The following is a 25475-nucleotide window of genomic DNA, read 5'->3' as shown; positions in this document are numbered from 1 at the left end:
AGTTTTAATGTTAATGCCCTGTCTTTTTGTAAAAAAAAAAAAAAAATCAAGTGGTATGGGGATTTAAAATACCTTTGACTGAAAAAATAAAAAGTCACTATGCTACGTCATGCCACCACTGCCATTATCATTATCAATTAGTCTGCAAATCAAGAAACCAGGAAACCTCTAAGCAATGGGCACCAGAGGCTCTGTGCCTGGAAGCATGAAAGTCTCCACTGAGACTGGAGCACTCCCAGGAGAAGTAGAGGCACAGGGAGGGACTGTGGCGGCGCTTTGTTAAAACATACTCCAACACAACACTCACCACGTCAGTATTTCCCAAATTCAGTAACAGTAAATTTTCATTGTGTTACACTTGAGGATTTTGTTTTCATTTCTTTGCTTCATTTTCCACATTCAACTAACATTGGCAGTAAACACCTACTAAGTGCCAACACATACATCAGCCATTTTGCATACATGTTGTTTTCCTTAGCCCTGCGCAGCAAGCCTTTGAAGTATTCGTGGTTAATACACCTGACTCGCGTAGCTCACTGCTGCAAACATTCCATGCTGGCCTCTCATATCTTAGTTTCTTAAATAGTCTCCCTCACCTAATTGCTGTGACATTTTGTCCTTTAGTGAAGCATTCTGCATGTTGTTATTGATTAAAATCCTACCTATGTCCACATATTTCTTTGACTTCAATATTGTACTCATCGTGATTTGTACACATTCTAACACATATTAGATGCTTGATTATATTTATTGAGAGAACAGGTTAATCCTAGACCACTTTCCAAAGAGTTAATTATTGGATGACTTGATAAAATTATCAAAATGTTGAGATTTCTTATGAAAATGGACCTCAAAAGAAAGCTAACTTCTACAGTTTATTGTGGAAACAGGGTAAAAGTGAGGTCTAAGGAAGTGATGGGTCTTCACCAGCAAAAATAATTTAGAGAATTCTAAGATAACACACAGGAAGTTCTTGCACATACTAAGTGTTATAAAAATGTTAACCTTCTTCCTTTTCCAACTCCTCTCATAATCGGTTGCTTGTGGGAAGGCTGGGTTGATTTATTTTTCCTTTGAAAAAAAAACTACTTTTTTGCAGTCACACACTGCTTTTTAAAAAACTATATAATAGTATCAACACTAGGCCAAGTAAAAACACCTTGACAACACCATTGCACCATGTCACATTCTCCAGAATACAGACACACACACACTCACACTCCTAAAATTTTGGTCGACATCATATTGCTTATTACTGAGTACAATCTCCCAGCTACCTGGGGCCATGTCAGAACCTCTAGGGGCTGTTCACATCTGATCCAGTTTCTAATTGTTCCAATTTTCCGTGGCTGATCAAATCAAAAGTTTCATCAACATAATGATTAAATATATTTTTTTCTCTTGAATTGTCTGAACTCTCAGGCTTTCACAGTATATTAAGCCAGTGTGACAGGACTTTTAGGAACACTGGGAAAGCTACTAGAAAGTGAGCACTATTTAATTCTAAGAACACCTTGTAGTTAATTAATATTATATAGCCAGAAGACATGGATTAGGGCTAGAAGCACCAACATCCTAACAGCCACACAGATTATTATGTCTGTTTTTGAAAGAGGCATTTTTTAAAGATAATAGGTACAACCCTGGCTGATGTGGCTCAGGTGGTTGGAGCATTATCACATAACTGAAAGGTTGTGCGTTCAATATCCAGTCAGAGCACATTCCTTGGTTGTGTGTTTCATCCCTGCTCAGATGTGTACAATCCCTGGTCAGGGTGCATAAAGGAGGCAACCAATTGACGTTTCTCTCTCACATCAGTGTTTCTCTCTCCCTTCCTCTCTCTCCAAAAAAGGAATGAAAGAAATGTCCTTGGGTGAGGGTTAAAAATAAAAGATAATGGGTACAAGTTGCAAATGTCGAGATCCTATCATTTGCTATATCCAACACATCTCAGATTTTTACAATTCATTTGCAGCAAATCACCAAATCGCTCTGAAATGTGGTGTGCATATCTCTTTCTGTTTGTGCCTATGTAGTCTATTTACACTACTCAGTGTAAAAGATGTTTAATATCCATTTTAATGCCAATGTTATCAAAATACATTTTAGCCTACATTCAACAACTCTGGAGTAGGCCAAAAACATAGTACATTTTCTCCTCATTATCACCTCGGTAAGAGTCCCTTGCCAGGATCTGGCTAGGAGGCTTACATCTGACAAAGCTTAATGAAGTGTTAATGAAGGGAAAATGTCCCAGCACACTCTGGGCTTCCTTCAGAATGGGTTTGTGTGTACCCCGGCAAAAAGCTTTGACAGTGGTTCTTTCTGTCCCCAGGAGAGGGCAGATAGGGTGGAAGGCTGTAGACTTGGGCTTGCCATGTTTTGTTTGAGAGGTGTGGCCTTTTGCTCACCAATTCTGAGGTTTCATTCTTGTGCCTGTATTTAAAAATTCCTCTGGATGGGCCTTTACCTATGAATTCCCCACCCTAGTTGTCTGCCCCACCTTTCTAGTACGTCTAGTTCCTCAGCATGTGGACCTAATACATTCATGGCTTCTTTTCCTTTCCTATGAGCAACATCCTGATCCTCTCCAGTGCCATCTGAGCTCTTCCATCAACTAAAACGTCATCAGCTAAGGTCTACAAAAATTCCCATGGCCAAACCCTCTGCAGTCTGTTTAACTTTCCTGCCGTGCCCTGACACCATAGATCACTCATTGCCCCTAACCACTCTGTGGTTTCCCTGGTTCTCTTTGCTTGGAGACTAGGGGCCAGAAAACCTCATCTAGTCTTAGATACGCCACTTATAATTTAAGATGTTAAAAACTTAGTCTTAGTTTTCCTATCTGGAGAATGGGGAAGACAATTACAATTACCTTCATTTTTCAGGGAGACTACCTAAGGCTCTATTTTCTATCTTGCACAAATTAAGACAAAGTACATAAATCCCCTTTAAAACTGCCAAATATAAAAGTTAAGGTTTGCTTGTATTTTTTATCTCCAACCCTACATACTGTGAAGGTCTTTCCGACTGTTCTCCTGCTCCCCCTCTCTGTCCCTTCTGGAACCCTTCTTGCTCTTCTGGTATGAACCCCTAGTTGCTTCAAGAGGAGAAGTAAAGGGGGTAACCTCAGGGCACCACTTCCAGAGAAAAGAAAAGACCTATTTTCAGCTTGTAGGTAGTTGGGAGACACCAGTTCCTAAAGCTTTCTTGGACCACTGAAGAGTCTGAACCAGACAGAATTTACTTCATCCAAATTTGTTTTCCATCTGCCTGCCTGTGATTAGCATAAATTCATACAACCCCCAATATTCAGGTCCTCTACTTTATAGAGTCCAAAATTCATTAATAATATTTACTTTTATCAATATCAGAGAGATTTATTAATATACTTTAAATCAATGATCTCAGACCACATTTAATGTAGATACAAAAAAAACCAGTTTTTAAAAAATGCCCTTCCCCTTCCTCCCCTATGAATAGATTAGCTAGAACAGATTAGCTACAAAAGCTCACTGCTGCAACCTTTCCATAATGGCCTCCCACATCTTAGTTTATCCTAATTTCAATTTGTCCTTGTCACTCACCTTTAATCAAGAGAGGGAAAAGACAGCAATTCATTATATCATATTATCTTTTAGACTGTAAACCACTGGACAGAATTGGTGTTTCGTTGAGGCGAAAGTACTACCAAAAACTGACCTGGTAATCTGGAAAATGAGGCCAACTCCAGGAGAGAACTGGGGTGTAGCGTCAGACAAACCACTTAATCTTTCTTGACCTCAGTGAACTCTACCATGAAATAAGGGCATTGCACTAGCTTCAGAGATAGATCCTTTCCGTGACAAATGGTCTTTGACATAGCACAGCAAGAGAAGACGTTCATCAGCCTTGCGTGAAGAGGTAAGGACTAGGATGGGGTTAAGGATGACAAGAGGGTGCTAATTTAAAAAATACTTTTAGGAATTCCCATTCCCTTCTTCACTGTATATAAAGAGCTGCAACGTTCTCTTTGCTACCTTCTGCACATCAAACCTCAAAACTTGTCAGAAAGAATGCAGTTTACAAAACTCAAAATTTGACAGCATTTTTACATTGTGCTGCTGTTCCTCATTTGCCTTATTTACTTTTAACCTACTCGTGCTGACTCCTGGACCTTTTTTTGGCTTCCCTTGTTTAATTGTTCACCTCTCCTTCAATCAACACCTCCTTTGCTTAGACATCATATCAGAAATTTCTGGAATAGATTAGCTACAAAAGCTCATTGCTGCAAACTTTCCACAGTGGCCTCCCACACCTTCGTTTATCAAATTTGGTCATCCTCATCTAATTTATGTGCCACCTTCTCCTTCAGTGAAGTATTCTTCATGTTGTAAATCCCAACCCCTTCAATTTTAAGATGAAGAACATGAGACTAAGAGAGATTAAGGGACTTGACTAGTCAAACAGCTCTGCTTATTTATAAAGCAAGGATGAGCACCAGACTTCCTGACTTTATAGTTCAATCTAGGCAATTTTTCCATTCCATCCCATGGAGTAGCCTGGAGAATAAACCCCCTCCTCACCACCACCACCACCAAAAGGAGCAGTAGTATCCATCATTATACCGCCTATATGATCGAAATAATTTTTTAAAATTAGCCCTCTCCTCCTTAATTCTGACATTGGTGACATGTTTCCCATTTTATATAATCATAGCTATATACAATTGCCTATTGTGGGGGTTTTTTTTTCAGTTCTTTCACAAATGAGATTAGACCTTCTGTGGATACTTTATATCTGCATCCCCACCTCAGACCCACTCAAGCCAATCCTTTTCCTCATACCAAATGTTCCTGTGATACGCTCTAACTTTACCACCATCTAGCCCAGCCGGTGCTGTTAAGATCTGTGTTTAAAAAGTAATTAAATCATGTCTGTAATTAGTCTCTCATGATTATAAATAATTAAGAGCTGCACATTCTCCCGGAATCCACGAAGGGCCCAGGAACAGTGACTGACAGGAGGAAATAGATCAGGAAACGTGCCTTGGGAAGGAAGTAAAAATTCAATGAGAGGCTGATCAAGGGTAAAGCAAAAACCAAGAATAAGGAACAGGCTAAGAGTCACCAAAATGTGTAGAGAAGCCCAAAGCCGAGAGAGGAGAAGAGGAAAGAAGAAGGGAGGGGCAGGGAGGAAAGAGAGAGAGGAGAGGAGAAAGGGGTCGATTTTAGAGGCACTGGTAAAAATAAAAACCAATTAAGGAAAACAGTAGAACAGAACAGACCTAGTAACTGAAGAGAAAGAGAAATGAGTGCAGGCAATGGGAGGCTGAAAGACGCCAAACCTGGGTTGCAGTCGTTATTCTTACCCTTATTTCACAGCTAAGAAAACTAAGGCAGAGCAAAGTTTAGTAACTAGGCTAAGGTCACGGAACTAATTAGAAAGAAAACCAGAATCTGAGTTCATGTCTATCAGGGCCTGAATTCTGCCTATGATGTTGAAATCAAACTCTTTTCGGACCTTTAAAAAATACAAAACGTGAATCAGTGATGATCTCAAAATAAAAATTTAATTTAAAAATTAGGTATGACATTATTACTGATGCTCCTTATGAATAAGTTAGCATTGTTTCAGCCACAGCCCCTCAGTCACACCCCCGCTGTGACCAAGGGTGGGAAAGAGGAAGATGGAAGCTGCAAGTCACCTCTGCCATGAAACGAGAGAAAACTCGCAGGGTCCTACAGGGCCAGGACATATATCCTTACCTGGCCTCATTAAATGCCAGTTCTAACCAACTGAACCAATGCGCCACAGACTACAAAGCTTATGTTTGACAGCCCCAAAAGCCAAGGGCAGACCACCTGGGAACTTTTAACTGTGCCAGATCCAAAGGTAGGCCACTGAGGGACCGAGACGCTGACAGGATGAAGCATGAAGAAGGCTGTGTGTACCACATGAAGTGGGAGTCACGTGGAAGAGTGGGTCACGGGAGACGGGAAGAGGACGAGGTGAGAGAAGGACGGAGAAGCATGAACCAGAAACAAGACGATGGGAAAGCAGCGAGCAGAGATGGGAGGAAAAGGAGGACAGAGAGGAGAAGTCAGAGAATCTGAGAGAGGGTAGAAACAAAGAAGGACCCAGATACAGGCAGGTTAGGAGTTGAGTCCCTGGGGTCAGCTCAGAGTTCTTAGTGCAGAAAGAAGGCCAGATCCAAGCCCTCTCTATTCGATGGGACATTGAAGCAGGCTAGAGTTCATTGACTAGTCTGGGATTCCCACTCCTGCCCGATTCTCTTCTGCTTCCCAGAGGGAGCTCCACGGGCCTTCTGCCCTGATAGCCGTAATGTTCTCCAAGGCTCTGGGAGCGGGTCCTGTGCTGCCCCTGCTCAGCCAGGAGTAACAAATGCCCTTCTCGAGGGGCTGCCCTTCAGGGTTTCTGTTCACAGCAAGGTCACCCAGTGCAGCCTAGCCTCAAGCCAGGACTACCGACGCTCCCCGTGAATGGCATGATTTGTGGAAGTCAGGAAACTACCTTCTGTTTTAAATATATATTTCCCTTATGGCCTAACATGCTATCTAAAATTCCACCAGCACAAAATTTCTTCCTCTGAGTTAAAATATAACTGACCTTGGAAGGGGTCAAACAGTTGCTCTTGTCTTATTCGGATTCTGACAAGGACTTAAGACTTACAGACTGTCTCCCAGTTTGAAATGGAACAGGGACCTGTAAGAAGGACACACTGGGGGAGCTATAGGAAAGACAGACCCAGGACTGAATCACTCATGCTTCTTGCGGAAGCCTCATCGGTGAGTAATGCAGGGAGTTGGGGGCAGTCAGGAGACAGGAAAAGAACGCTGGACAGCTAAAGGAGGTAGCAGTTGTCAAAAAGGAGAGAGCAACATAAGGAAAGGGGATTGTTAAAATGATTAAAAATATACAGCTGCATAACTTTCCCAGGGCTAATCATAGAGATCAGATGGCAAAAGTGCCCACGGTTGCTACATGGAAGTCCTAGAAACACAGAAAACAATCCTTCCCATTCAAGACCTGATGCCACCTCCCAGCAGATGCGAAACCAGCTCCAGGGATCTGCAACTCTTCGCTCAGAGGCCCCTACTGTGATGGCTGGGGAGTCTCTCAATTGGATCGATCGAAGGGGGCACAAAAGTAGAATGTGCTGAGGGAAGAGAAAGTGGCCTTCCACTAGAGCAGGTGGAGAGTTAAACCTGTGTCTAAATCCCCCTCATTGTTTAATAGGCTAATTTTCATAATAATCAATGAGCTGGTCTTCATCACTATTCTATGTTAGGTCCTGTTCATTGGCCAATGAGACTTTGGCTTAGGCACAGAAACTACAAGGACAAATGGGAGAACTTACAAACCCTAAAAGTCCCAGTACTTTCCCTGGTAAGACTGGCCCTCAATCCAGTCTCAGAGAGCAATAGAGATCAGATAACAAGGCATTAACCAGAAAAGTACTCCTGTCTCTTAGCTGCTTCTGATACAGATGGGCTAGCTGGCTCTGGGAAGAGGTATGGCAGACGGTCCTGATGAGAACCAGGACTCTGGCCTCCACCTTCTTTTTGCACCAAGCAGAGCAGCCCTGCCTTGGGTACTGCTGCTCAGCCAGTACCCCTATTAGGCCCAAGAAGAGCTTCCAGGGGCTACATAAGTACAGCTGGACACCTTCAGCTGATGTTGGTCTGAGCCATTCCCCACTCTTCTCCTGCCCAGCTCTGAGAAGTATGCGCACACACACTTTCTGCCCAAATTCCCATACCCCTGGGCTCCAACCCCAGGATATAGATTTTCTTTCCTGCTTTAAGTATCAACTTTGGCTTCCAGAACCATCCATCCAGAGTAGAAGACCCTCTGTGATCTCCATTCAGAGGGACTGGTGAGGGGCGAGGAGGATCTGGCAAAGATTCCAGGCAAGTGGCCAGCCAGGGCCAAGGGGGAGAATTATTCACAGGATCGCAGATGTTAGAGATGAAAAGAACTTGCAAAAACACATCTCACTCATCCATCCCACCTTGCAAAGCAGGCAGTTTTCCAAGAACATATGGCCTATTCCCATCTGATTGCAAAGGATCTATCATTACCAACAAACACGTACTGAACGTGCCTTGTGTGCTCTGTGCTGTTTGAATCATGAGAGGAGGAGACGAAGGGGCTCTCTTCCTTTGGAAAGGGCTCTCACACTGAGAGATAAATTTGCTTTTCACACGCATAGCCTGAGCCTATGTAGATATCTGTCCCTCCTCCCTGCCATGGAAAACTTTCACACACCTGACTGCCACTGCTGCACATAAACAGGCCTCTGATCATCTGATCACTGGGGACATTGACAGGGACGGTAGGTGCTGAAGGCCCAGCAGCAAGAGAGGTTCTAGCAGGAAGGGGCTGAGGAGGGGGCCAGTTGAAGCAGCCTTTGGGGACCACCTCTAGGGACTAGTAAGTGTTCAGGCTAACAACAGTTACAGCTAATTTTCTAAGACTATTCAGGGAGTAGGAAGAGGCGGTTTGTTGTAAGAGCTATAGTCAGCCAGGACAGTAAGGCAAAGATACGATTCCTTCTCTGTCAACTTCTCATCTGCTGAGAAGGAATCTCAGATTGATGTATATCTGATTTCACTTTCTCCTGATACACAGTAAGCTAGAAAAAAATATTCCCCCAATCCTAGAAATGTGACTGATCCAGGAGTCAAATCCCAGGCCTTCCACTTGGAAGTGGAGGGGCTTGAGGATGTCAGGCCCACTCTTGGACCTTGGGAAGGAATTAGAGCATCAATGCAGCTTCAGTCCCGGGCCCCACCAGAGCAGGAACCAACCCAGCAGTTTTGCTCACCCCCATGTATCCTTTTCTCTTCAAAGCCTCTTTCCCTTTCTACTTCTTGTCTCTCATCCCACTCTCTTTTATCCCTCAGAGCTGTTCTCTTGTGCTGAATATTTGGGTCTTACTCAAGATGCACTGGGAAAGGAAAGAATCCACTTCCCTCAAGTCCAGCTGGCCACTGTTTGCACAGCTGGTCTATTCCCTTACCGGACTAAGCGAGATGCCCCAAGAAGCCTGAGTGAATTAAGCAGTTCAAGAGAAAGTGCAGCAGGCTGCTTAAGTCCATGGGTGTTTTCGTCAGTCACACTAGGGGTTTCATTTCCACATTGCCACGACTAGTGTAGGCTCAGCCTTTTCCTTCCCAATCCTCAGCTTCTTCATCTGTAAAAGAAGGAGAATATTCCTACAGCCTAAACCCTGGGCTCCTTTGAGGGTTACCCCAGCTAAAGGCAAGTAAAGCAATATCCCGTATAAAGTGTAGCGTTTACATGTAGAAGGCACTTTTTTTAAGGAGGTAATAAAACAGACCTGAGTAATTCTGAAATTCCAGATCTCACCCACCCTGATCTCTCAGTAACTGGGAAAAATCCAGGACTGAAGATACTCCAAAGAGTTTCTTTGATTATTCGATTCTAGACCAAGACTCTTAGCTTTCACTCCAACTGAAAGTCAGAGACAGGATCGTCCTTGAACCTGGCCTCTGAGAGCTGACTATCCCATGCCCAATTTCACAGCCTGTATTTATCATTTTCACACTGCTTTCTTTTGTTCTTGTCCTCCTCATCGCCCTTAGCTTCTTCTCATCCTTCTCCTACTCTCTTTTCTTCCTTAATCATTACTAGGCAGGTACATGAACACATTGCTTTGGGGACCATTAAAAAAAAAACAAATAGATCCTAATCCATCATAAATCTTTATAACCTAACCATGTTCTACTTGCCAGCAGTTCCCAAACCTGACTGTATCTCACAGTCCCTTGGAGGAACTTCATGCAATTACTGGGGCTTTATTCCAAACCTATGAAATCAGAATCCTTGGGAATGGTAAAAGAGGATCTGTATTTTTTAATAATAATAATAAAAATGTGAAACTCCTCTTTGATTCGAAGGCCTACTCAATTTAAGAACCACTACCATATTCCATACAACCCAGCTATAGAAACTACATCAAGTTCCATTCCCCACTTTCTTGATGTTGTCACGCTCCTTCATTCTCATCATTCCTTCAACTAATTGTGTCATGCAGCTTTATTTTGGAGAATTTAAAATATTTGCTTTTATACAAGCAATGAGAACATTGACATGGTAAAAGAATGGAAGGCAAAGAGGTTGGAGGGAGCTGATAAAATTATACCAAAGTGGATCTATGAAGGCAAAAGAAAAAGAATACAGATGGAAAGCAGTGGGAATGAGGGTGGGCAGGAAGAGTAGGAGACAAGGGTGGGTGGCAACGGCAAACAGAAGCTACAGTGCCGCCTGGCTTCCCATGGAGTCTGTTGTCCTAGCAACGTGATACTGAAAGGTTGAAGGCTGCTGCTCTCTACAATTCTGGACCACATGTTGTCAAGGCAACAGAATACATCCAAGACACATGGTGGCAGACCATGAGGACGTGGGAGTATGCCAGGAATCTTCAGTTCAAGGCGGGCTATGCCGCTGTCCGGCTATGCCATCACACTACCTGCCGCCGTCAATGCCCATGCCCCTCACCTCGGAATCTTACCTGGGCTGCCCCATTCCCTGTGGTACTCTCCTCAATGCCATCAACCCCATTTTGAAAGAAGGGAAATTATAACAGGCTGCAACTCACAGACGTGAGTCCAGTGACTGGCCACGAGACGCTGGCGCATGGGAATTCCAAGAAGTCAAAAGGAGAGGCAGATTTTTAGTTGGAGTAATGCCTATCATATTGCTTCTACCCTCCTACATTGCTTGCTCATTATTTGCAAGTTTTTAAACAAATTTTGTAAAAACAAGAAAATAAAAACTGCATAATTCATAGGTATAGCAAGAGGAAATGATGTCTGATTCAAGAGGAACCTGTATTTCTATACTACTAGAAATAATAGTAGAAGCCATTTATTCAAAATCAGGTGTGTGCCTGAGGAAATAATAAGTTCCTTAAAGATTACTGAATTTTATCACATAATACTTCTTCAAAGTTGATGAATATTAACCCCATCATAGAAATGAGAAAAAAAGAGATCACATAAGTCACACAGCATGGCAAAAAGAGGTCACTTCTGAAAAGTGGAACCATGAGTCAAAATGGCTCCGAGTATATATTCAGCCCCCTATACAAACTGCTTCCATCTAAAAAGGTGGTAAGTCAAGTAGTGTCATTCCTTTCTTACACCCCCTATAATGAAATTTTAAAATATTCAACTCTGTGCAACACTTTCAAGTCCCACACATCTGGCCCTGAAGTCCCTTCCCGCCATACTTTCTGTCACATCCCACATGGCCCATCACACTCCAACTCTACTGACCTTCCTGTTAATCAGCCAAAACGAAAAACCAAAGAGAGAGAGAAAGAACCATGTTCCCACTTCAAGGTCTTCACATCTGCTGTTCTCTCAGCCAAAATGCTGCTCCTCAGTTCATCACACGTCTCCATCATTCTCGTCACACAAACTCAAGTGCTACCTCCTCTGACCATCCCCGACAACCCTACCCCAAAATGGTGCACGTTACCCTTCCTGCTATTTTCATTACAGCATTGACCACCCCCTCAACCAATACTGTTCAATGTGTGTGTTTGGTTATTGCCAGTCAAGGCACCACAAGGACATGTCTCTCACACTGACTGCATCTCCAGGACCTTAAATAGTTACTGTCACCCAAGAGAGGCATAATAAATTTTCTTAAATGAATGAACAAATAAATGAGAAAGAACATTGTTTGCTAAAGGAAGTTTCAAAACCTCTTTCTCTTACCTTTGGAAACTTAATTGCATTGATTAAATTACTTGGTAATACCTTACTGATTAGCAGTCAGATAAATTGCACACTTTGTCTTTTGAAACTTTAAAAAAAGTTTCTTTCTTTCTTCCTTCCCCCTTCAAAGAGGGCTAATTAAGTCAAGAGTACCTCTGGCCCCCACTGCTCTGTATTAAAGGAGTTTTGTTCTGCTACCTCAGACTGCATGCCTAATTTGCCATGTCTGTCTGTAGAAAGTGGACAGGAGTGTTGCAATTTGAGGTGTTAGTGACAAGTTGTCGATTGCTGGTATCTGGCAGGTGTGAAGAAAGAAAGCATTATAGAGATAGGAGCCTAGACAGAGATAAAAAATGTATTTGCCTATAACCAGAGATTAATTCCACCATCCATTTTCATTTGAGTTTAAAAATACTTCTCTCTTAATTGCCACTGACATCTGCTACACAAAAATGATTAATCCATCCACACATTTAATAAATATGTATTAAGGGTTTACTATGTGTCAAGCTATATGTTAGGATCTGGGGATACAAAAATGAAAAAGGCATAGGACAGACAGCTAGTAAATAAACTCTTACGATTAATTTTGGTGGTGATAAGAACTCAGAAAATATAGAATGAAAGGAAATAAAAGGAAAACAAGCAGGAGAGTGAATATAAAAAATATATCTGACACCAGGAGGACTTTGGATTGGGAGGGCAGCCTCGGGGGAGATAACCCCATGCTGGGCACTGGGAAGGATAAAGATACCTACAACCACATTTGAAAACACGCACACAAGTACACTCACACAACACAAAGAAGCCAAAACAAAAACAAAGAAAGAAAAGTGCAGAAAGAGAAGACCTAGGACTAAAAGACAGACTGCACTGCCTGGCGGTTGCACCGTGGCTTCAGAAGTAGAGCAGCTAAACAGAACATTAACGCTTCACCTCTTGGCACTGTACCAGGCCTGGCATGGGCTAGACTATCCCATCCAAATGCCACCTTTGCATAGAGCTCCCAAAGAACATGCCCTATTACCACAGACCAAGGTGAATTTAGATCACTGTGGATGGTTTCTATTTCTGTTTATATCAATCACCCTGCTCACTCCTTCCTTCATCCCATGAAGACTTACTGAATATTTCTCACAGACATACAGCTGATTGATTCCTACCACTTGCCAGGACTTTTCTAAGCAATTTAATAACTTTACTTAATAACCTTAAGAAATAGTCTACTTCTACCACTATTTTATAGATGAGGAACCAAAGGCTCAGAAAAGTTAAGTAACTTGCCCAAGGTCACACAGTAAATGGTGGAGCCAGGAAACAACCCAGGCAGTGCGATTCTGGAGACCCTCCTCTCAACTGTGGTGCATGCATTAAGTTCCTAGGGCTGTCATAACAAACTACCATACACTTGGTGGCTTAAAACAACAGAAGTTTGTTCTCTCACGGTTCTGGAGGCCAGAGCCTGACACCAAGGTCGGTAGGGTCATGTTCCCTCTGAAGGCTCCAAGAGAGCCTTCCTTTGCGTCTTCTAACCTCTGGTGCCTCCGTCATTTGTGGCTAAGTGACTCCCGCCTCTGCCTGTCTTTACAAGGACTTCTCTTTCATGTCTACATATTCTCCTCTTCTATCTCCTGCAAGGACTTTTATCATTGGATTTATGCGCCACCCAGCTATTCCAAGATGATCTCATTGTAAGGTCCTCACTTAATTTCATCTGCAAAGACCCTTTTTCCAAACAAGGTCACATTCACAGGTGCTAGGAGTTGGGACAGAGACATATTCCTTTTTTTTGGTGGGGGTACCATTCAACGCACTACAGTGTTTATAGAGAGCACAGTTTAATAATTGTTCATTGTTTGATAAGAGTTAGCTTTTACTCTGCTCCCAGTACTACAGCATGCATAGCATTAAGAATATAAAAATCACTAAATCATGGCCCTAGCCCACAATGAGCCTGTTGAATACCAAGTAAGACAAATAGGTAAACAAGATAATTGGTAAAACAAGAAGAAGAAAAGAAGTAGTCAATTCTTTGAAGATGAGAGTCAGAAAAGGGTCCACAGAAGTGCCATAGCTTCTCTCTAAAAGTGCGTAGGTGTTTCTGAATGGACAAGGAACAGGATATTCTAAGGAGAAGAAGTAGCAAAAACACAATCACAAAGATGTAAAAAGGCCAGAACCACACGCGGACCTGTAAACAATTTAGTGTGACTTGACATTATTGTTCAAAGATGAGAAGGTTAGGAGAAAATCCTGGAGAGATGGCTGGGACCAGATCAAAGGAGATGTCACATTCCAAGCTGTGGGAAGCCAATGCGGGGTTTCCAGTGAAAGTGTAACAATCAGATTTGATTTTCTAAGGAATCACATGGGTAGGCAACTATGTGGCCGAGCAGACAAGGAAGGAGAACCAGCACTGAGGTCACGAAAGTGCGTGGAGGAGAGGGCACAGAGATAACAGAAGATGAGGGGAAGGGAGTGGTCTGGGCAGATTCCCCGACAGGTTAAATACTCCCTATATAGACTCCCTCCTGGCTTCTAGTTTCTGTAATGCCTAGCTTTTTTTTTTATTCTTCTGGTTCCCCTCTTAACTCACTAATAATTAATTCCACCTTAGCTCCTTTATTATCACAACTTCCTCTGGCCATCCCTCCAATGATGGGGTTTGGTTTTACGGTTCAGAATTAAAAAGTGGGTTCTGTCCTTGAGACATTTGTCTCCTCAATCCACTTGTTGGTTCTAAGCCATCTCACCGGCCCTCCTGATTTCAACCACCGCTCCTTGCTAATGAAGTTCAAATCATATTTCTAGCCCAAATCACTCTCTTACCTTCATTCCCAAATCCAACTGTTTACTAGACATTTTCGCTTACATGACCCTTCCACATTCTAAATTTTACTCTTTCTCATTCCCACTGTCGCCAAATTTGTGACAAATCTAATTACTCTTGTCATCAAAATTGTTGGAATAGCACTAAAAGGGTCAACAGTGCTCAATGCTGCAGGAGGTCAATAATGACTTGAAAAGTCCATCGGACTTGGCACTTTGTAGAAAGTGAGCGATGAGGGAGTGAAAACAGCAATTTTAGAGTGCCCTTTAAGGAGCTGAACGGAGGAAGAACCCAGGTCAAGGAAGGCTTTCATGTTTGCTGACTTATTAACTAAGACTTGAGCATGTTCAGTGGAGGCAAAAGTGCTATTTGGATTGTTTTAAATTGATTTTAGAGAGAGAGAGAGAGTAAAGGAGAAAGGGACAAACAGAAGGGGGGAGACAGGGAGGGAAAGGAAACAAAATTTGGTGTTCTACTTATTTATGCATTCACTGATGATTCTTGTATGTGCCTTAATGGGAGACCAAACCTGCAAACTTGGCAAAAATTGATATTTTGGGTAAAACTGTTCTTGCTTGTTGAGCACTATCACACATACTGCGGGACACTTAACATGCCTGGTCTTCCAATTCTAAGTGCCAGGAGCACAAAGACACACAGACTCATATAGACACACATCTAAAACCAGTCATTAAGATGTCAAAAAAAACCCTCCCCCAATACATTTCAAAACATCTCCTGGGTGCCACAAAGCTAGAGAGAAGATGCCAGCAAGAAAGAATAAACTGATGATTAAAGGAAAAAAGTAAATAATTGATGGACCAAGGCCCTCATCCAGGCATATATGTGAGTAGACTGGCCCAAGGGCACCAAAGCAGGGTTTGGTGTGAACCAAGAAAAGTGACAGATGAGAGGCTTTAGAGTGACATGAATATTGGTTGAATTCCCAAGCTGTCGCCTACTTCTTCTGAAAGACAGTCCTGACTATCCCCAAAGCTGTTTCCAACCCTTGTCCCCTCGCCATTTCCACCAGAAAGCCTCGCACTCCCACCTCGCACCCAGGGTTGTCTATGTGACATTTTTGGACCCATGCTATCAAGGATATGGGAAGACTTTCCCTGACCTAATAACCACCCCCTGGCTTTTCCTTCTCTGCGTGTTAACAGGATGCATAAAGCTAGGGCAGACAGCTTGCAACCGCGACGAAAACGCCAAGGGAACCCCAGAGGTCAGCCTGACCTCACTGCACCACAGAACCATCCCCGGGAGTCCCCATCTCCAGGTGCCTTATTCGGAGATACCAATAAGCACTACTTGTTTAAGCTACTGTAAGTGAAGGTGCCTTATCCAATCAGCATCTATTCATTTAGGCCATTGTTTGTCAATCATTATCTAAAGATCTTAAGCAAAACAGTTAACCTCTCTGATCTACAATTTCCTCATCTGCAAAATGGAGACAAAATACAAGCCTCATAAATTCTATGAAAGAATTAAATGAAATAATGTATCCAAGCCCATGTAAGGTGACTAGCTTAGAGCTTGACAAAAGTAAATGATCAGTCAGTGTTAGTTCTTTCTTATTGTAACCTCATAACAACCCATGATAATTTGGGCGTTCTTTGTCCCTGTGAAATGGAATTGCAGCAATACAAATTTTTGTCCTCAAAAAGTGAAATGAAAATGGGCTTTCATATTACTCTCATGCATGCTGAATTTTTTAAATGAAATATAATTTTAATGCCATGTTGAACTCTACCACAAAATAAAAATATATAATTTTGAATAAAATATAAATTCTAAGTTTTATTCTAAACAGAAAATCAAGATATAATATTGAATAAATTATAGACCTAACATCAATAAGTAAGGCAAAAGAATCACAGAAGTCTCGGAAAGGGGAATGACAATATACTCTTGGTGTGAAAATAATAATCCAAGGAGTTTCTCAGCAGTATCAGTGTCATCTATTAAAAAGAGGTTGGCGACACTTAATACAAGAACTGCCTTCCTGTACCTATAACATAGTGTCACTTCCTACCTAGTACCTTTGATCTCTCTCTCATTTAACAATTCACTTTTTCTTATATCTAAACTCTTCCAAATCTATGAGTGAATTTGGATTCCAAAACTATTTTATTTTGCTATGCTTCCCTTGGTAATGCTCTTATCTTCATTGCTTACATCCTATGTGTATCAGTTTACTGAAATCACTGTACGTCTCTGCTTTGAAAATCTTGGTAAGTCCTGATCATGTCACAACCAGTATCTGCATCACCACAGAGGCGGAGCCTACTGAGCTACTGTTCATCCACCAGGCATAAAAGGAAGGGTATTATCATCCCAAACTCTTCCCTTTTAGTCAACAGGAAAACATTAGGATCCCATTTTCCTCAATGATCTAGGTAAGGCCTGAAATATAAATATAGAAGATAATGTGTACCAAGGGCCTACTGTTTACTAAGCAGTGGGAACAGTGTTTCATACAGCGCACTACGGACTAGGTGTTATTTTGCCCCTATCTTACACATGGAAGTTTTGAGGCTGAGTGTTTGAAGAGCACACCGAAGGTTGCATGGGTGGGAATGCACACAGCAGAAGCCCATTGGCTTCAAAGGCTGCATTCTCTTCACACTGCGCCACCTCTTTCCTGCAGACACACCTTCACCTTCCTGGAGGATGTATGAGAAGTGATGGCTCATGTGTTATTTTCTAGTACCAAGCACCTTTATTTCTATGAATACCTAAAGCAATCCCTGGCTCCTTAGTGTTTTAAGCATAAAAACTGGACCTGGACTTCCAGTGGCCTGTTTGTTGAAAGCAAACCCCAGTTCCAGTTTTAAAAGAAAGAATAGGTTGGCCCACAAGAAACACATCCCACATAAGCAGGTGGAAAGACTACACTCAGACAGACTTGAGGACTGCACCCCTGCCATGTTTACAGCATCCTAGAGAGAACTGTCCACCCTTATTCCCCCGAAGTATAGTTCAAGGAAGTAAGAAACATGATATAAGGGTAGCTGACTTCCAGGCAGGCCATTCTATCCTGCCTTTTTCCTGACTTCCTCAATGTGTGTACTGGGAGATGTAAAGTCACCTCGGAAACTTTTATTATCCAAGCTTCATTATCCTCTTGCCTTTTCTACTTCTATGTCTTCACTCTCTGCACCCAAGAAATACTGTTAACACCACTGTTTTCTCTGCCCCAAGGAATACACCATCTGACAAACAACCAAAAGCAAGATAAATAGCCTAAAAGACACTGAACTTGGCACAGACAAAGTAATGTGTGAGTAGCATAGCTATCTTGATTTCATTCAAGATTGTGCTGGATATAACCCCCATAAACAACTAGAAGGCAACAGTCTAGTCACAGAGTCACATACTACTGCTAGATCATCTGCTCTCTCCAAATACTTTGCCATTTGGTATGTGTAAGATGTTGGGGGAGAGAAGTGAATAAATCGAGAAAAGATGGGGCCAAAGAAGAATAGGGGCCATCTTTGTAGCTCCAGTTAGATTCCAAAATGTAGCTCTCTGCACAGAAAAACAAGAATGCTATTCAAACATCAAGTCTCAACCAAGCAAGTTAGAAAGAATCATAGCAATAGATTACAGAGTAAGATTATGTTTAATTTTTCCTTTAATGAGGAACAAGGTATGGAGGATGATGCATGTTTTAGCTAATGTACTTCACTCAAATCAAGCCACCTATTTCCTGACTCTTTACTCAGCATACCTTTTTCTCCTCCATTCTTGTAACATTAAAGAATGCATCTCACATCCCTTTCCCTGATTCGACTGTAACTCGCACTTTCTGTTTTCCCTCCTACCTCCTGCCCAAGCCACTTTCAGGGGTCATAATGCCAGCAACAGAACTGTCAATAAGCCTCTTTCCCTATCGCCATTCCTTATTTCTCTCACTTAAAGTGTATGTTTACCCAGTGCTTTTCCCATATTTTTCCACGTATTTTATTTCATCTTCTTTTCAAAATGTAAAGTATGTATGGAAGAAAACCAAATTTAAATCTTATAAACTGCAAACTCTAAAGCAGCTAAGATACATCAGTGACCAAAAAGAGCCCTGTCTCGCCACATGACCTACACAGTTCATTATTTAGAACACATTTGTAAGAGACACAACAGGGAATCTACCGACCAGTTTAACCAATAACCTCTTACACCAGGGCTGGCGGCAGGGCAGGGTTGAGTGGCAGTGGACCTAAAATAACATAGGCTTCAAAATAGGTCCATCTGTGATTTGAATCATAGTCCCACTGCTCACAAACTGTGATATCCCAGATTAGTCACTTAACCCCTCTGAGCTAAACTCTAAAAACCTAAGAAAGATTTCAGCAAGTCAGCAAGGAGCATCCTAGAAAGAAATGGATATAGGCCCCGCTTCAATTCATTATTTGGACTCAGATGGGCATCCTATGTCTAGTATCACAGGGGGAATGGAAGCAATTTTAACAGGGAAAAATAAAATAAACTCCTTATACTTAGGTGGGGAATTGCCAAAAATCTCATACATTTTTAAACTATCCCCGTTAGCATTCTAAACAGTCTTTTCTTACAAGCACCTAGCAGTTCTTTCCTCATTAACGCTCTTCTGTAACTGAACATGTGCTTTTTGGCTACAGTGGGGCTGTATCACCGATGAGCCTCAGCTCCCCTGGCGAGGCAAGACCATGGCTGCCACCCATACATCACAGACATGGCAGGAGGCAGGTCATTGGTCTCCAGGTGAAAAATGCCTCTACAGTTGGCTGTGATGCTATTCAATTGCCATTCTTTTCCTGTATCATGAAATCTCCCCCTTCTTTCTTTCATACAACCTCTGGCTCAGCCTACTGAATGTTAAGCTGGATACACAGTGAAGCACTTCCTATGCATTATCTCATTTAATCTTCATCAACCCTACAATGAATATATTATTATCCCCATTACACAAGCTAGGAAACCAAGGTTTAGAGTGGTTGGTAGGTGAGTAGTCCAGATCCCCACGATGAAGAAGTGATGGTTGAATCCCACTGTAACTCTGAATTCTGAGCTTTGAACAGCTCCACTCTCCTGGTTCCCAGGCTTCTTTTGGTCATGTTGTAAAGTGCATTTCCTTCTTGGAAAAGCAGAGCACTTATTAATGCTTGTACTGATTAATCAACATATACGACAAAGTGAGCACATGCTATTTGACCAGATGCTGAACATGTGTCGAACACTTTTGTCAAAAATCTTTATAACCATGCTGTCTTTCTTCCATCACCAATGCCTTGACCCAGGGACTTGATCCCTACAATGCAATCTTTTACAAAGACACTTAACAAGTGGATTCTGTTTGAAACAAGCAAACAAAAACTATGTTAAAATGCAATGGCAATTAACTATCTCCTAGAAAGGGGAAGCAAAATGGAACGCTTACCTGTCATCTTTCACGTGATAACTCTACCTTAAAGACTCTACCTTAAAGCCATACCTCAAACATAGCAAAGCTGTATTAGATCTTCTGAATCAGTTCCACTTGCAAATGTCTCATCCCATTGCCCCCTAGTTGATTCATAGTTGCCAAACTCTGTGTCCTCATTCTATGTAAAATGTGGTCATGATACTTAAAAATAAACTTCTATTTTTAAAAACTGACCTTAGAATTTGAGGTGTTTTATTTTTGAAACTTGCCCCAAAAGCTTATTTCTCTGAAATCTAGGAGATTCTTTTTCCTTGCCTTCACGCAAATCCTTTAAGCCTGTGCACCCTCCTCTGCACAGCTCCCTGGAATCCTGGCCCTGCCGCCCCCTGGGTCCTGGCGGTTCCTGCTGTGCCCTTCTCTGCAGCCGGGAGAGGCCCACTCAGGCATCCAAACCCCCGTGACTGAGCCTGCAGCCTTCTGGCTTCCATGTTCTCAGGACCTCACTCCTCACTCCTCCTTCTTTTTCCTCTTCCTACCTACATTTTAGAAACTCTTCTTTTTAGGTCAAAAGTCGGACATTATTTAGGCTATTTTAGGAAACTGCCTACAAATCATTGCCTGTCTCTCTTTTATGATGAGGGAAAAAAAGAATAAGATGGGATATTTAGGTGGATTGCAATGGAGGGAGGGGTTAGGAGGAGGAGACCAGAGAGAGATCTCACCACAGTGACCTGGAAGAATCTACCTCACTGCCTTCAATCCTCTCTTTCTCCCTAAAAATAGTCCCCAATGGGCCCCCGATGAAATTGTGCTCCCCCTAGGTGCTATTTACACGCTCACTTACTCTCTCCAGTAGTCAGATACCAGCATTGCCATTATGAATCAAAGGGTGAATTACGTTTAGTCAGATAACACCCACCACAGAAGAGGAGGTACAGAATAGGAAGGAATGGGAGACCCTAACCGGCCTTTCTACGTCCTTGAGAGGCGACAGAACATGTGGCCTTTGGAACCAGCAACCAGTGTTCAATCCTGGCTGCCACTTACTAGCTATATCATCTTGGACATGCTATTTAACCTCTCTGAGCCTCAGTTTCCCCATCTGTCAGGTAGAGGTAAATAATAGCACTTAGCTCACTGGCTTGTTAAGAGTATTAAATCAAATAACACATGCAAAGCACTATGTGTCCAGCATATGTAGATAAGCTAAAGCATTTAGGATACATCAGTAAATAAAAGACCCCAGTCTCTCTACATGATCTGCATCTACTTCATTATTATTATGAATTTGTAAGACACACAGAGAAGCAACCAACCAGTTTAACCAATCACCACTGATATCAGGGCTGGGCGTGGGGTGTATTGGAGGGGCTGTTGACCTAAAATAACATGAGCTGCACAATAGCCCATATAAGGAAAAAAATCATTTTTACTCTTCTTCCTCTCAAAATAAGTATGCACTAATTAATGTTTTAAAAATTTGGCTTGTCCATCTTGGCATGTTTCAGTGCCATACTGTGCCCTCAAAATACCACTGTTAAAATATAATTGGCTAAGGATAATGTTACCAAAAAATCTACCTGAAGCAAAAGCTGAATAGGCTTTGCCACAGTCAGTCTGTATCTTCCTTTTTGCTTAAATTGACCTCACTCCCCTTAGCACGGGCTCCTGGTGCCAGCATTTGGCTCCAACCTCTTTGCCTCTCAGCATCTTTCTCATTGGGACTGAAGTCCCCCCACTTAGTCCGTTCCAGTTGACCGTTACTGGATTGAACGCAGGAAGCTCCAGGACGCACGTTAGCCATCCTGCCTGCCGCCAACAGATGGCAACAGTGATCGTGCGAGGGTATTTGACTCCGTTAAGTCCTGCACGAGACGGTTCTCAACCAGCCAGGGACTGAGCTGGTGGTGTCTGTGCTGGGTTTTGAGGTATTCACTAACATGATTAACCCTACGGCATGTCTTTTAAGTAAAAAAATAATGGAAGTTTTGAAAGTTACGTTAAGTTTGAAATGACAATGAAATTTAGAAACAATTTTAAAAACCCATAGTGATAAAAAACAATAAATACTGTCCTTGTGAAATGAATCAGTCTGAGATATAAATGACTGTGAAGGACAATACATAGTGAGAAGTGCTGTGCCTACGCAATAAGCAATAAAGCAAGAAAAGATAACTGAATACATAAAAAAATGTGAAAACAAAACGGAACCATAACAAAACACTTTCTGCAGTTAAAGAATAAGCATCAATGTCAGATAACAATCAGTCGTATGACAATCTAATATTCATGCAGGAGAGACTAGGGTTTATTTGAGGCCTGAAAGCAGTGGTTCTCAGCCTTAACTCCACTCTGGAATCACCTGGGCAGTTTTATAAATCCTAAACCCCAGGCCAACAATCAGAACCTCTGGGGGCGGTAGCCAGTCATTGATGATGTTTAAGGCTGTTCAGGTGATTCCAACATGCAACCAAGGTTAAGAACCACTGCCTTCAAATCTAAACACGGGGAATGCAGCTGCTACTGGTGCGTTTCATCTAATCTATGGATTAAAATCCATTCAAATGCACAGACTGGTGTGTAATAAGCATGGACTCCTTAGCAAGAAGTACTTCTTTATGATATTTGCATCTTCAAAGAGAAAAATTACTTGTCTCAAAGGACTTGAAACTGGTATAGGTGAAGAATATGTATTACTTACATAGGAAGAAGAGAGCACACCTTATTTTAAATTTTTGAAGAAGCTAGTCGTATGAGCATTTGAGGAAAATGGGTCACAGAATTACAAGATTCAATATCTCTGAGTCATTTCTGTGTATCCACTTATAAACAAATGAACACACAAAGCTGTTCAAAACTGTATGAACGTCTAGATACCACTGTCTTTCCCTCGCTCTCATCTCTAAGCAATCAGACTAATCCCTGGTCTATCCACTCATTTAGTGCATTCTTCTTACTACCTTTCATCTTTCATAATTGAGCTCTGCATTAAAACAAATGGGTAATTTAGTTCTCCATGCAAACCAGCCAGGCTCTTCTCACTGCAGGCCACTTTTACCTTATCTGCCATTATCATAGAGGATCCCCCGTGGATGCCGAGGATGGGGGTGAGAGTCTGGGCTGAAATGAAGTCAAGGATCTGGGCGATGGCTTCCTGGTCAGTGTCGTCAGCAAACACCACCCCCTGGATCTTCCGGTCAGACATGAGATCACAGATGCGGGTGATGATGCTCTTTGGATCGGTCTCATTCATGGCTACCAGCTCCACACGGGGCACCACGGAGAGATGGTGGAAATCATCTTTCTCGTGGGCATCCTTGATGGCCACCTCGTCTGAAGTCCCCACAAGGATGACAGCAATGCCAATGCTGGGGGCGCTCTTCTGAGAACGAGCTCTGCTGCCTGACACAGCCAGGACAGCCAACACCAACCAGAACTTGGGAGAACAGCACTCTGCTCTGGGCTTCATCTTCAACTCGTCGACTCCCTGAAAACATAAAGACAGAATGGTTAAATCACAGCCCATGCTACGTGACCCGCCTTTGAAGAGGCTGGATACTGCAACTCTAGGGCCTTTGCGCATTTTCAATCCCAACTGCTGTCTTCTGGTCTAGTCTCTTATAATCTCTTATGCTTGCTCAGAGTGACAGAAAAACTTTCAAAAGAATCAGAAATCCTTGAGCAAGACAATAAAAGATGCTACTGCTACAGCTATCAGCAGAAAACAGACAGAGACAAATGAGGGAAGGAGGATGCAAGTGGTCCAAGCAGCGATGCCAAGAGCACAAACACAGGAGTCTCCGCGAGGGGGTCTTGCTGTTGTTACGTGATCCTTGGCACTCCTATCGCAATCCACCCTTGAACTGCTCTTGGGCCAGGGGGATGGCATAGGCCAGGCAGAGGGAGCAGTAAAATGGGCTTCGCAGAGGCTAGCAACAAAACATGGTCTGGATAAACTAGATATGGAGAGCTACAGACACTTAAGCCCCACATTTTTGCTGCCTTTACTTCATGTTCACCTCAAAGAGGACAAAAGCCTGAAAGTTCTTCAGCAGCCCTTTTAGTATCTGGCTCTTAATAGTACATCAAAAAAAAAATGACCAATACGTGGGAAGTACTTTAAAAAACATCTCAATTGATCCTTACAATAACCCAGTGGGGGCAAAAAAATAAGAAAGATAGTTATCCCCCCTTTTATAGATGTTGAAGCTAAGGCTCAAAGAAGCTAAGAAATCCAAAGCCATGAACCACTTAAGCAAAAAATACATAAATTCAGATCTCCTGACTTTTAGACCAACTTGCATTCTATTGCATTACATCACACCGCTTCTCAAATCACCCATTATTACAAGAAACAGTTTTATTTTGATTTGCTTGTGCATCAAAATATGATAATTTTGACAAATATTGCTGATAAGTGCAGTAACATCAGAGCCACTTTTGAAAAATTTTCCATGGCACAGGACAGTGCTGTCAGAGTGACTGTCCTACAATGACTGAGGCCATGTTTCTATACAATTCACCACCTTTTACCTACAACAAACTCCTACCCTTTACTTCCACATATGCCCCGAAATCTTACACTATGCACCAGACTGAGGACATAGTTCTATAGAGAGCTCGGTAATTTCTGCTTATATTTCTCACCGTTTTCCAAGAGCTCCTCTTACTTAAATAGAACTAGAACTGCTTCAGTTGTTTTAGTTTGTTTAAAATAATTATTTATCACACCTCTACTATGCCTCTACTATGTGCTGTGCACTGTGGTAGGCATTTCCTCCGGTGGAGTCTCTTTGGTCCTCGTTGAAACTCTACAAACTATTATTTTATCCCCAATTTTCAAATGGAAAAACTGAAGCTTAAAACAGTTACATAATGTTCCCAAGGTCAACAGCAGCATGCCAATATATAAACTTAGCATTTTTATACTCCAGAGAAATATTCTACAAACTGTACTCAAAACCAGAGTCAGCGATTCTCACTCTTCTCCAAAAAGAGAGTATGTAATCAATGATGAAAATGTGGCCTAATAGCTCATGCCTGTTTGAAAAAATGAAACCATTAAGATATTAGGCATCTAAAAACTGGGAGTTTAGCTGACAAAAGGAAACAATACAATGGTGTTGAAAAGAGCGATAAGGATGTCAGGCTGAGAAGACTGACTGCAAAAGGACATTAATGACTTGGAAATAAAATGTTGGGGACATTTTGTGACTGAAGAAGCACAAGATCCAATCCAGTTCTTGGCAGAAAACACTTTGGAGCTCTCGCTGTTGTCGTCACCCTTCCGCATGGCCAAGGAGGAGACCTGTTTGGATCACCTTGTCTATCTCTTGCAAATAAGACGAGTAGCTCAGTGGTTCACGCCTGAACAAAGTTTACTCCTGATGGCATTCTGGTCTCTGTGTCTTTGTGGAAACGGGGAATGACGACGAGCCCTGGAAGCCCATGCTGATGAACTGTATCCGACTGAGCAGGAGAGCAAGGG

General features: G+C 42.2%; 1 protein-coding gene across 1 annotated transcript in view; it reads right to left on the bottom strand.

Annotated features, from left to right (window-relative positions):
* GRIN2B (glutamate ionotropic receptor NMDA type subunit 2B) overlaps positions 1 to 23456 on the bottom strand; it is a 282849-nt gene extending 259393 nt beyond the window's left edge. Inside the window, exon 1 of the mRNA XM_037033961.1 lies at positions 23046 to 23456. Within this exon, the coding sequence (XP_036889856.1) occupies positions 23046 to 23456 (411 nt within the window). The remainder of the gene's footprint in view (positions 1 to 23045) is intronic.
* Between the last annotated feature and the right edge of the window lie 2019 nt (positions 23457 to 25475).

This window comes from Sturnira hondurensis, unplaced genomic scaffold (genome assembly GCF_014824575.4).
Source record: "Sturnira hondurensis isolate 20B ecotype Veracruz unplaced genomic scaffold, ASM1482457v3 Scaffold0021795, whole genome shotgun sequence".
Lineage (NCBI taxonomy): Eukaryota > Metazoa > Chordata > Mammalia > Chiroptera > Phyllostomidae > Sturnira > Sturnira hondurensis.
This window is presented reverse-complemented; position numbering and strand designations above follow the sequence as displayed.